This window comes from Cynocephalus volans, chromosome 1 (genome assembly GCF_027409185.1).
Source record: "Cynocephalus volans isolate mCynVol1 chromosome 1, mCynVol1.pri, whole genome shotgun sequence".
Classification (NCBI taxonomy): domain Eukaryota; kingdom Metazoa; phylum Chordata; class Mammalia; order Dermoptera; family Cynocephalidae; genus Cynocephalus; species Cynocephalus volans.
In genome coordinates, this window is record NC_084460.1 from 145,507,208 (window position 1) to 145,521,273 (window position 14,066).

The 14,066-nt window shown below is 35.5% G+C and overlaps 1 protein-coding gene across 1 annotated transcript in view; it reads right to left on the reverse strand.

Moving 5' to 3' along the window:
* CRYBG3 (crystallin beta-gamma domain containing 3) overlaps positions 1-14,066 on the reverse strand; it is a 105,254-nt gene that overhangs the window by 15,369 nt on the left and 75,819 nt on the right. Inside the window, exon 17 of the mRNA XM_063094384.1 lies at positions 12,484-12,610. Within this exon, the coding sequence (XP_062950454.1) occupies positions 12,484-12,610 (127 nt within the window). The remainder of the gene's footprint in view (positions 1-12,483; positions 12,611-14,066) is intronic.

Here is a 14,066-nt window from a genome sequence, read left to right on the forward strand (position 1 = left end):
GAGGAAGAGCAGACAGGCAAGGAGACTGGACAGGGCTCACAATCAACAAGCAGCAACACACTCCCTGCGAAGAGCTGCTGTGGTAATAGTGATAGCCACCTATACTGAAGGTATTTACTGATCACATGCTGGAACTGTTTTATATCCCAGAAGGGGAAAAAATTAAAAGCCTATTATGAGAATGTGATCTAAATGCTAACCATTATTTTAAGAAAAATAGAACCTGTGTACATTTTTCCTCTTCCTGTTACTGAATGCTTACAAAGACATTTTTCAAAAAGCTTCCATTATCACTCCAACTCCATCAAATTCATTCCCTCGACCTAGCAATTCTACATCTAGAAACTTATCTTAAGGAAAGATGAAAAGTTTAATGGAGGGGACCACAAAAATCAATTAAACCTCTATTTAAAAAAATAATAATGCACGGAGATTGAGAAAAAAAATTGTAGAAAATGACAGATAATATTTTTTAAATTTTAAAAGTTTATAAAAATCTGTAAGACACTCTAAAATCCCCATTAAATGAATGAGCAAAGAACATAAGCCAATAGCATCTACCAAAAAAAGAGATATGACTAATAAACCAATGTAGAAAAATATCCCACCTCTCCATTAACAACTAAAGGATATCATCATGTAGTCCAATCTATCAAATTTTTCATTTGAGAACATCTATTGTTTCTAAGCTTAAAGGTTAAATATTAAACCCTCTAGAGGTTTAATATATATGTTTAACTTGATTTTTTTCTATTTTAAATTATTTTAATTTAAATGGTTTTAATTTATAAATATACTTAAATTTACAAATGCACTTGATTTATAAACGTACTTAAAAGTTAGAAAGATTAGAAAGGTCATCATAGTGATAATCTGAGCAGGATGGTGGGGGGAGGTTAAGAGCTAATCACTCAGAAATTAAGAGTACTGAAGAACTATTTTAAAATAATACTTTTCTGGTACATTTCCCAAACATGAAAGTAGGAAGAGATATAAACTATTAATAAGTCTTCAAAACTGAAGGTGACAGAGTAATCTGAACTTTCCAGGGACAACAGAAATTGCCAGAATTTGATTACAATTTGAACTCTACAAATGGCTTGGTCTCAGTCCATGTTAACTTAGAAGACAGCCAACCATTTGAGGTTAAAAGCTCTTCTTAGGTGTCAGCAGTAACAGGACATTCCTACAGGGTCAAATCTAGGCTATGCAAAGAGGATACAGTTTCTAAAAGGAGGATATGGTTATGAAAGAAAAGGAATGCTTGACAAAGAGTATAAATAAAAATTTCAATAAGAAAGGCAAAACTCATTGCTCCTCCTCATCCCATCAACTAAAATAATATTTTAAGTGACAATAGTAGTAATCACTAACAGATATAGCACGTAATATGTGGCAGGTATTATTGTCCTAAGTAAAACACACACACACACACACACACACACACACACACACACACACACACACACACACACACACACACACACACACACACACACACACACACACACACACACACACACACACACACACACACACACACACACACACTCTCTCTCTCTCTCTCTCTCTCTCTCTCTCTCTCTCTCTCTCTCTCTCACTCTCTTCTCTCTCTCTCTCTCTCCCCATCCCTCCCTCCCTCCATTGACAATCCCGTATTCATAGTTCTGGAATTCAGAAAGTTTTAAAATCAAAAATTCTTTTAATTAAGGGGTTCTGCCCAGAACTCTACTGGGCGTGTTTTCTTACATGCCATATATAAATCATATTACTGTTTAAATTTGAAAAATTCCAAATCCCAAAATACATTCAGATCAGGGATTGTAGAACTGTATTTACTCGTTTAATTCTTACAATTTACCTTTGATATGGGTACTATTATTAGTCCCACTGAGGAGGCACAGGTCACACACTAAGTGGAAGAGCTGGCATTCAAATCTAGACAGTGTGGCCCCAGAGGCTTAACCCTTAGGCTACTGTTCTAAAATGTTCTAAGTACTGATAATTTTACAATGTAGAATATTTCTGATTGGCAGATATGATATTATATGAAGCACCTGACTTCATCTTGCTCAGCTGTGAACCCTATTCTTAACTACCCCGCTTGCTTAACTAATTATCTGACATCTGAATTTGAAGCTCTAAGACCCCAGTACAAGTACTCTGATAGAAGGATTACATTTATATCAACACGTCTTCAATATAATTTAACAAAATTTTAAAATCTAAGTAACTACTAGTTTTTGAGATTAAAAAAAAAAAAAAACTAAACAGACATACTTTGGCACTGTATAGTTCTTTGGGTTTCAAATAACTTTGTATGGAAAACATGTTCATAGTACCTCAGAGTAACATTAATTGGTCAGGTCCTAAATATAACATATAATTTTACTTTAAAAATGTTTTGCAGTCAGCCACTGAGAACAGTCATATCGGTACAGACCAACAGTATTGTATCAATTCACCCCAGAATTTACCTAATGAACCAAAGCTAAACAATAAAGTGCACCCAACTGAATTAAAATAAATTAACCATAATATATACGTCAAATACCGTTCAATTCCAAATAAATACCAACAACAGTGTGCTGGCAAAAACAGTTATTTGAAATGATAAAAATTTAGTAGAGGGCTCATAAATCTCCGGTAAGACTCTAATCTAGAATCTTCTAGGCTTGACCTATTTAAAACAAAATCATTTAAATAACCTTCAGCCTATCATGTCTTAGTGTTGCACAAGTATTAATAAACTATCGATTATGAGCTGTTATAATATTACTGAGTGCTTACCATGTGGCTTCACATGCACCAACTCATTTAATCTTCACACTTTATTAGATGAGAAAGTTTAGGCTCAGCATGGTCAAAAACATGCCCCAGGTCACTCAGCTAACAATTATTAATGATGGAGTCAGGACTTGAACCAAGTTCTCTCAGATACCCAAACCAAACTCTTCACCAGTAAACTCTTCACCAGTATAATCCATCTCATAGAGCCTCTTCCATTTGGTTTAGAAAATAAGTCTCATTATAGATCTACCTTTCTTACTTGCCTTTTTTTTTCTTTTTTTAAAAAAATATAATACATTTCAAAAAGAATAAATAACATAGTAGATGACTATGTGCCCAACACCCAGAAGTATTACATTTTAATTTTACTATACTTGTAACAAATTTTCTAAATAAATAAAACAAGTGCAACTGACTTTAAATTCCCCCGTCCCCCGTCCCTAGAGGTAACCACTATGCTGAAGTTGTTGTGAATCCTTCTAGTTCATGATTTTCCATGAACAGTTACACGTCCTTTGTTTTTCAAAATTACAGAAATGTATCTTACTGAAACACCCTTTAGCAACCTGCTTTTCTTGCCTATTGTGTTTGAAATTTGACTGTTCCTTCATGTAGCTTTTCATTCATTGTTACTACCATATTTCTTTCTCTTATGTAAATGCACTATAGTTTGTTTCATCAATCAATGCCGCAACAGACATCCTAATTTTTCCCATTGTAATTGACACTTCTTCCACTAGCCGTATATGATTTATCCCGCTTCTCTTCCGCTAAACCAAACCTTAATATTGTCAAATTTTTTAATGGTTGTATCTAAAGTAAGGTAATGTTATCTCATTACTGTTTTAATTTGTATTTCCTTGATCACTAAGTGAAATTTAACACCTATGTCCTTAGCCATTTTTCCCTTTCATGAGCTACCTATTTATATTTGACAATTTTTGAAATGGGTTTTTCTCAGTTGGTTTGAAAAAGCTCTTCTTATATTCTGTACACTAAACCTTTGCATAATTGGCTGCAAATATATTCTGTGGCTTGCTGTAGCAGGCTGAATAATTAATACCTGCCCCACCCCCAACTCAAAAAAATTTCCACATCCTAATTGCTGGAGCCTGTTAATATGTTACCTGACATGGTAAAAGGGACATTACAGACATGATTGAGAATTAAGGATCTTGAGATGGGGATATTAGTCTAGATTATTCAGGTAAACCTGATATAGCCACAAGGGTCCCTATAAGAAGAAGGCAAGGAGGTCAGAGATAGAGGATAAAGAGCAGAGGTTGGAGTGATACTCTCTGGAGATGGAAGAGGACCATAAGTAAAGGTGAAGAAGCTGAAAAGGGAAGGAAATGGACTCTCTCCTCAAGCTTCCCAGAAGGAACTCAGTCCCACCAGCACATTAATTTTAACCCAATACGACCCATTTCAGACTTCTGACCTCCAGAACTGAAAGACAGCAAACTTCTGTCATCTTAAGCTACTAAGTTTGAAATAATGTGTTATAGCAGCAACAGGAAATATGCTTTTTTAAATGACTTGTGCCTTTTTCTTTTTTTTTCAATTCTCTTATACCTATATCATTAGGATAGTTTCCTATATTTTCTTCTAAGTTGTAAAGTTTGCATTTCACATTGAGGTCATCATTACTCATATTTGTGTTTGGAGTAAAGTAGGATTCTAACTATCCTTTTCCATGTAATGGGCCAATTGCTTCAACACTATTTATTTAATAGTTCATAATAGCTCCTTTGTAATGCTATTTCTGTTATCTTCCGAATCCTATTATTACATAGGTCCGTTTCTATGCTACCATATTCCATTGTTCCACTTGTCTCTCCTTGCACCATTGCCTACTACCTTATTATTGTTGTGTGATGCAGTATACATTGGTAGGATAAGTGATCCTCCCTGCTGTTCTTAAAAATTATCTTGGCTATTCCGAACCCCTATCTTTTCTAAATTAGGTTTAGGATAAGCTTGTCAACCCCACCCCCAAACAGACCAAAGACTCTAAGCATTTTCTTTGAAATTGTATGAATCTTTTCATCTATATAATCTTTTATATCTCTCAATAAAGTTTTTATAATGTTCCTCAGAAAGAACTTACCTCCTTGTATTAGATTTATTCCTAAGTACCCTACAGTTTAATTGCTATTTATCTTTTATCAAACAACTTTGAAAAAAATTCACATGAACGGTAATAATTTATCTGTAGATGCTTTAGACAGTTTTGTTTCTTCCTTTATACATTTTTTGTTTGTTTTAATCTTATTAAACTGACTAGGAATCCAGAATACTGTGGAATAAACGTTGTGATAGTAGAGACCTTCGTCTTCTGCCTGAACTTAATGGGAACTGCTTCAAAATCTCACTAGGAAGTGTGATATTTACTGTGGGTTTTCATTTTCAAAATGTACACAACAGTTAATACTATTTCTATATATGTGTGTTCAGCTAAAAAATTTAATGGTAACCAAATTCTTCTACACTTTATAAATTCGTTGCTTCCTTCCATCCTGAAGCTGGACTGACAGTGTTCCTCGATTTGTAGCTGAGACTCTTATTCAGTACCATTTCACCAATGAATCGCTGTCTTGCCAATTCTTATTCTACCTCTTAAGATCATTTATGTCATCACATCATAATTTCATTTGAAGTTTTTCTATAGCCTTTTGTTATAATGTTTCTTTGGTTTTGCCTACTTATAGCTGCCAGGACTGGATTATTACTTCAAAGAAGGCCAAACTTCCATGCCAAGCCACCATGGAGACAGTTGAGAAGCAATGAGCAGATGGCTGCTCCTATGGAAATGCAGTAAAAGCAGGTTACTCCACACACTACTAGGGTAATGCTTAAATGTCACTCATGGTAGTTTGAAACTTGCAGTTACCTTCCTCCTTAGATCAATCAGCAGTTGCTCATGTATCTTGCTCCATCCATGTGTGCCCATTATTCTTTCAATATCCAGTCACCAATGGGTGGCAACTACAACTTACAAAACTACTACTACTACATTACAAGACATAAGTCCAGGGTAAGTCCAAAGTACAACCCTTCTATGGAATGAGCTAAAGTAGAAAAATAAACTTTACATTAAAGTACTGCCTGTATATTTTTAGGCATGAGTGAATTAGCTTATTTAGTCTACATATTACATAATGAGTTCTTTATATCTTTATGGCACAGTGCTAAGTAGAGAGAACATAGCAGTGACAGAATTCAAAGCTACAATAAACATAGCTCTTGCCCTCAATGACTTTACAGGTACATAAGGTGTGATAAAATGTAGAAAGTGAAAAGCATCTTGAGATGCAGAGAAAGAATATTTAGGGCAGATAAAAATGACTTCAAGAAATAAGGCTCACTGAAGACTTCTTAGATTTGGGGTCCTTAAAGGATTTAGACATTGGAAAGAAAAAGTGCATTCTATGTTTCCAAAGAAGTAACACAAAATAGAGAAAGTTAGAGGAAGATATTGAGATAGGTAGCTTTGTGAACAGGAGACATGAAGAAGACTAAGCAATAATCCTAGAGAAGCAGATTAGACCTAACCTTAGAGTCTGAAATTTATTGGAAGGTTACATGCTCAAAGATGCACATAAGATGACCTGAAGAAGAAAGAGGCCAAAGGAAGAAAATCAGTTCAATGGCCATCACAATAGTTCGGGAAAGACAGAACGAGGATCTGAACTTGGTCATGGCAATGGAAAGGAGATGAGAAGAAAAACTTCAGACACATTACAGTGGCAGAAGAGCTAACATGCTGGTAGGGAAGCAGGAGGGGGGAAGGAGAAGGGATGGACTAACAGGTACAAAACTATGCTATTTACCCTAAGTGATTCATTGTGCAGTATATGCACGTATTTAAACAATGCACTGTGCCCCCCAAAAATAAATATAAAATTTTTAAACAGATACAGAAAACAAAAATAAATGAAAATATCACATTAAAAAAAAAATAGCTAACACTTAGTTGCTAATTGGTTGTTGGAAATCATGAAATAGGGAGAATCAAAAATGAAGGCAGGTTTTAAGACGAGATGATGGAGGCAATAATAATGCCTTTCAACAGAAATGGGGAAGTAAAAAAAAAAAAAGTCTGTTTAAGTCTGTTTATTTTGGCTCTATTCACAACAGCCAAGAGTTGGAATCAACCTAAATATCCTTCCATGGATGACTGGATAAAGAAAATGTGGTATATATGCACATGATGAAATACTATTCAGCCATAAAAAAGCATGGAATTCTGCCATTTGCATTTGCAACAATACAGATAACTTTGGAGAAATTTGTTAAGTAAAATAAGCCAGGCACCAAGACAGAAATACCACATGTTCTCACTCATACATGGAAGCTAAAAAAGTTATTCTCATAGAAGTAGAGAGTACAATAGTGGTTACTAGAGACTAGTGAGGGGAAGGGGAAAAGGTGATGGGAAGAGGGTGGTCAGTGAATACAAAATACCAGACAGATAGGAGGAATGAGATCTGGGATTCCATAGTAACATAGGGAGATTATAGTTAACATCAAAGTACTGCATATCTTTGAATAGCTAGTCAAGATGATGTTGAATGTTCCTAACACAAAGAAGTGACAAATGTTTGAGGTGATGGATATAGTAAACACCCGATATGATTACTGTACACAGTATGAATGTACCACAATATCATACTGTATTCCACAAATATATGTAACTATTATGGGTCAATAAAGAAAAACAAATTAAAAAGAGAGAAATAAAGAGCAGAATAGTGATTACCAGAGGCAGGGAAAGGGCAGGAGATGGGGAGGGGTGGCAGTGGAAGAAAACTTTGTAAAAAGTTACAAAGTTACAGTTAGAGTGGAAGAATAAGCTCTGGTGCCCTCAGGTGACTACAGCTAATAATATTTTATCACATATTTAAGATAGCCAGAAAGAGGATCTTGAATGTTATAACCACAAAGAAACAATAAATGTCTAGGTGACAGATACGCTAACTAGTCTGATTAGCTTATATCATATATGCATGTATTTAAATAAACTGTATTCCATAAACATGTACAATGAAAAAAAAATAGAATTAAAAAAAAAGAATAAATCCAAATATGAAGGACAAAAAAACAAGTCTAAGAAGGAAAATGGAGTGCAGAACATATTGATGAAGACATACTTGGAATCTGGGAATGGAGCTCGGGGACTAATAGACTACTATTTATTCTAAAGATTTGGGAATTATCTACCTTGATGGAGGTGAAAGCTAAAGTTATGATAATGGAAATTTCCAGCTACAAGAGAGAAAAGGCCAAGAATGGATCTCTGGGAACCATCTAAACATGAGGGCCAGGAAGAAGATGACACTTGGATTTAATGACACGAATCTCACTAATTCTTTTTGTTATTTGTATTCAGTACTTAGCAAAATATTTGTTACATAGTAGGTGTTCAATACTTTAGGTTGAATAAATATATTCAGCATATTCAGCAATGCTGTCATTGTTCAGCATTAGTAATACTATATAAAAAAAATTCAGCCACCTTAAATCTTTTCTCTTTGATCCAAGTAAAATAGAATACCTTTAAATTTTCTTCTCCAAAATCACTAATGAGTTGTGTTTTTCATTCATAGAACCCTACCATTCATGCCCAAATCATCATTTTTGGTCTTTTTGTCATCTTGTTGCTCTTTCACACCTGGTATGACTGTTGCTAAATACAGAAGGCTTTGGTTTCAAACCCAACAGAACACTGAGGCTCCTTTAGGCTTCATTAAGGCTTCACCTTAAAAGGTCTTCTTGTAATCACTGTTCAATAATCAAATAGTTACCAAACCAATGTTGGTGAAAACCTTAAAAAGAAATAAGTCAATAGACACCTAATCCACCGTGGTTTGAAATAGATCTTCGGCTCTATTCAGTTCTATTATCAGACATAATTTTTACAGAAATACAATTAATTATATCTTGTGAAGAGCCTGATGAAGATCTTGTATCTTACTTCACTTTCTCAACACTAGGCCACTTAATTTGGTATTATTTTTCACATATATTTACACAGAACCATCTTCTTATGGTTAAATTAAATTCCCACTATTAAATTAACTGTTGACTTTAGAATTCCAAATGAATTTTGAAAGGGAACTGTGGACCATATTCAGATGTAGGCTTCTCTAACTTGTCTATATACACTTCATTTGACATCTAACAAACCAATTCCAGGCTTTTACTAAAAATTAATCTAAAATCTTTTTCCACCCACAAAAAGAAGGTAGCTCTGTTTCAAAGACAGAGAAAAAAACATACATGAAATTATCAGATTTCATCATCTCTCATTTCCCCCCAAATTTAGTAACAGAACAGCTCTATGAGATTTTAGCTCTATGGCAGACTGTATTATTGTTTGAATATATTTATTCTTCAACTTCACCTCTGGCCAGGGAGGAGTATGAGGAGTCTATTCCCTCACTACACTGATTTTGAGCTTGGTCTTATGAATTGCTTTTGCCAACAGAATGTGAATGGACAAATGATGCCATATCTGAGCAGAAGCTTCAAATGTGACTCTGTGGTTGGGGTCTCTCTCCCTCTTTCCCCCCATCATGAAGACAGGCATGTCCCTGATGGGAGGCACTCTCATTAGTCTGGTCCCAAAACACCGTACATACCAAAAGTGTACCTAAAACCAACTTATAGCCTGGAGTGGAGGCCAAGCAACTGTCCTGCAGTTGCTGAGACAAAATATGAAAAAATAAACAAACATCTGTTGTTATTAACCACTGAGATTCTGGGGACTGTTGTGAAAGCTTATTCCTTCACAATATGTGAATCCTAAGGCTGGACAGATTCTTTTTCATGTCCATTTAGAATTATAACCAGGATACTTATTTGCAACAGAAGTGGAGGCTGTCAAAGATTTAAAAATACCTATTCTCACAGTTTCTTCACAGATTAGTTAACAGAGGCCCATATAAATTAAGATTTTTGCCCAATGTCACAATAGTGAGAATTACAACTATAAACTATTGTCCCAACTCCTTTCACTGTAAAATGATTGCAACACTGCAAACTGCATTTTTGGACTTCTAGAATGTAACATACATTTGCGCCGACAGACATTAGCTTGCAGCAAATCATTTGCAAACACCCTGATCTTGTATAAAGACAAAGGCTTAAGACTCTTCAAATATCATACCATTATGACACTTACACACCAAGTCTTAGCATGTCTGTAAATGCCAACTGCAGGCAACACCCTCAGAATTCTGTAGTTTTAACTAACAAAAGCAACCTCAAAGGACTAGCTCATACATACATAAAGTCAACTCAACTGGACAAAAACATTTCCTGGAATGAATCCGGAATCACACTGGATTTCAGCACAGGAAGTGTTGTTAACAAATACATAGAAAAAGGCACATTATTCCTAAGTAAGAATAAAATGTGGGGAGAGAGAATGCAGAAGGGATAAGAAAAGCAGAACAGGTACAGTGTGTCTAGTACTGTCTACGGAAAGGAGACACCAAATCTGGAGGATGTGAGCTACTAGGACGTGGAGAGTAGAAGGACTCTCTTCTCTGGGGAATGTTAGCCTAGGTAAACTAATCTTCAGATATCTAGCTTATTTTACCCAAATCTTATGTGTAATAAATAACCTTCTGATGACTAATTCAGTTTCCCATGTTCTTCCAGAGACATAAAAAAAGTCCAAGACAAAATTCTCAAGCATTCCAGTCACTAGATCCCACTTAGTACCAATTACTAAATTGACCTTCTGGTTACATATCAGTCCCCGTAGGTCTGATCAACTCAGGGTTTTGGGGCCTCCAGAGTGAAGCATGGTTGGCTTCACCAAGGTAATGCTACCTGTTGAGGCCTCTTTATGGTCAATTCGCAAATCTTTGCTGGGATGCCCAACATTACCTCATACTCCTTTCATTTCAACACCAAACCTTCTGCCCAAATATGTCTTCAATAAAGACCTTTCAAAGATTTAAAATGTAGCATGAAAAGGCATTAAGGAAACTAATGTGCTGCCCTTACATAAACTGAATATACCCCTTAACTGGTTCTTGGAGTGAAAAGCCTTCAAAGTCTTTCCCAACAGGCACCTTCACACTGGCTGGATTCCACAGGACCAAAACCAGGGACATGCAACTAACTGCACATGACAATTTACAGAAAAACATCTCTTTCTCTTTGCATATTTTCACACCTAATTTTAATCTCTCATTTTCCACTTCATGAATATAAAAGAATTGTTAACTCTTCAAAGAAAAATAGTAATACTCATTAATTTTGACCCTGTTTCTAAAATGTCCTCCTTAGAAGTTTAGTCGGTTTAGTTCACTGAATTAAGAGACCTGCGAAATTCTTTGAAGATGGTATTTTCATATTCAGATTTGTATCTTTTGCTTTTAGAGTTAACACCAAATAAGTATGTTTGTTGATTTGACCACTAAAAATTACTAAGAAAAAATTCCTTTCCCAGTAAATGTGGATTACTTTCCTATGCCTTTTTCGATATTATCACAACCTGCTACCTGCAGAGACTGACCAGACTACATTCTTTCTTAAAACCAGTGTTCCTCCAGCAGAAAGGAAGCATCAGTGGCAACTTATCCTTTCCAAGTAGGTATCTACAGCACCAATGAGAGAGACCAAGAACTCTATTTTTACTCTCAATCCACAGCCAAGACTCTATTCTTAGCCTCATACCAGGAATACTCTATCCAGGAATGCCTTGTGAAATAGGACCACAATGCTTAGACTGAGATCAAAGATCCTGAGTATGTCCATTATCCTTGGAGTCAGTTCTGGCCAACAGATCTGAGTCACTCCTACTATTATGCGGAGCTTCCAATCAAGCTGTGTAAATCTCAAGTTTTGACCAAACATGTCCCTAGGGAATCATCATAACTAGACAGCTTGAAAATATCCCAAATCCTCACCAATTCTTGTACATAGACCCTATCGACCAGGAGCCCAAAACTGATGACCCAAGGTAGTGATCCTATTTTTCTCACATTTAAAATTCTGAATAAATCTGTTGGAAAGAACTTACTTAACTCTAAATGTGAGCCGCCAAGCTGACCCAGATAATTCTGCACACATCAGGCAGAAAAGCCCCAGTTCCTCAAAACAAGGTTTGGAAACAATACCAGTGGTCATCCATGCCTTAAAGTCACATTATAAACCTGAGTAGCAGAAAAATTGGTGTGTGACTTATCTAATAGAAAAATAAGGTGGTCAGGTTATTTTTATATTTAAGCAGCTGTAACAAATAACAACCATGGTACTAATTGCTAACACTGACTGAGTTCTCACTATGTGCTGGGCATTTTACAAGCATCATCTCATTTAATATCCCAGTGGCCTTATAAAGTACTATTACTTTTTATAGATGAGGAAACTGAGTAACTTTGCTAATGTCACCCAAACTAGTTAAAGTATCAGACTACAATTTAAGCCCAGGCATATATTAATTTAGTTTTTGAGTTTTGTGTTCTTGCTTTAAAAAAAAAAAAGGAAAATATCAATCTTAAATTTGGGTTTCATTTCATGAGTGAATCTCAATTTTATAAACAACAAGTAAATTATTAATATTTTTGATATTTTGATTTTTTCCATTGCATCATTTCTTTCAACTTTATATTATCACCTGTGGTAATTAAAGTGGACAAGAAAAAGATTCTCATAAATATGCAAAGTACTTACATAGTCAATGGGCTTGAGGGATTTGACTCTAGAAGTTGGGCAGCCACAGGAAGTAAGGTCAGCATAAAGGCCTTCTTCTAATACACACTGATTATAAAAAATGTCCTCCTGGTAATACAGCAGCCAGCTAAAAACAAGCAGTAAGACAGTCAATTGCAATTCATTTGGCAGTGTAGGCTCATCATCGTGCTGTGGGAACTGGGGCTGGGGTAGGACAGAAAGTCGTGGTGCTGACCAGCACCAGCTAAAAAACAGCTACCACTATCATTTATTGACTGCTTACCATGTGCCAGGCATTATTCTAGGTACTTTACATGTATTATTTTATTGTGTCCTCAATAATCTGAGTTAGAAACATACCACCTTCTTTTCATTTACTTCCTTCAAGTACAAAACCATGGGATCAGATTATGGTGATTATTAAGTACGTGAACAGATTAGAAGTTACTTTTGAGAAAAACAAAAATTTTTTTGTATCCTTATTTAGTAATGAGCTTGTATTCAGTCTGGGTGAGTATAGAAGGTCAACTTCTAAAATCGCACAAGAGTATATAAAATCTGTTATCTGCACATCTGATAGCTGAAGGAAATTTTTAAAAAGAAACAAATCCTTTAGAATCTTCAATAGTTGAGTTATATTTAATATAACACTTGTCAAAAGTTTGGTTAAGATGCGTATTTTTGAAAAGAAGGAGCCCAAGGGAGAAAAGAATTGGCCATTACTAATTTAGTTTGGGTCTGCTTAAGTACTAGCCCTATATTTTAAGATCACCAGGACTGTACTCAAGCTAGAGCAGGTTACCTTCGGATAACCACAGAAATACTCTTGTGACATTATAATTTATTGTCACATCTTCTGCATAATCAGCATTTTACAGCCAATATTCATTAAAGGTTTTCAATTTGCCAGGCATGAAGCTAAACCCTTCATGTGCATTATTTTATTTAGTCCTTATAAGAATCCTTTGAGGCAGGTACGATTATTATCCTTCCTTTACAGATGAGGAAGCTAAGGTTCAGAGACATGACCAAATTTTGCCTAAGGTTACACAGCTGGGAAGTGGTGGAACTGGACTCAAATCCAGGTCTCTCAAGCATTCCAGGTACTTACATAATCATTATGGTTCTTGTATCCTTTTATTAAACTATAGTTGTATACTTCCTACATGAAGAGACATGTGTGACTAATTTGTCCTAGACTTCAGTGTCCGGAAAAAAACTTTCCTCCAGAAACATTTCTTTTTTTTTTTTTTTTAAAAAGATGACCGGTAAGGGGATCTTAACCCTTGACTTGGTGTTGTCAGCACCACGCTCACCCAGTGAGCAACCGGCCATCCCTATATGGGATCCGAACCCGTGGCCTTGGTGTTATCAGCACCACACTCTCCCGAGTGAGCCACGGGCCGGCCCCTCCAGAAACATTTCAATGCTTCTGTTTATTAGAAAACAAAAATACATCTTGCAAAATATTTTCTCTTATCAGAGAAGAAACTGAGAGCCAAATAAGAGTAACGAAATTATTTCAGGTCCTTAGTACATATTCTTACTAAAGCGTTGCAAATAAACTATTTAACTTATAGTGC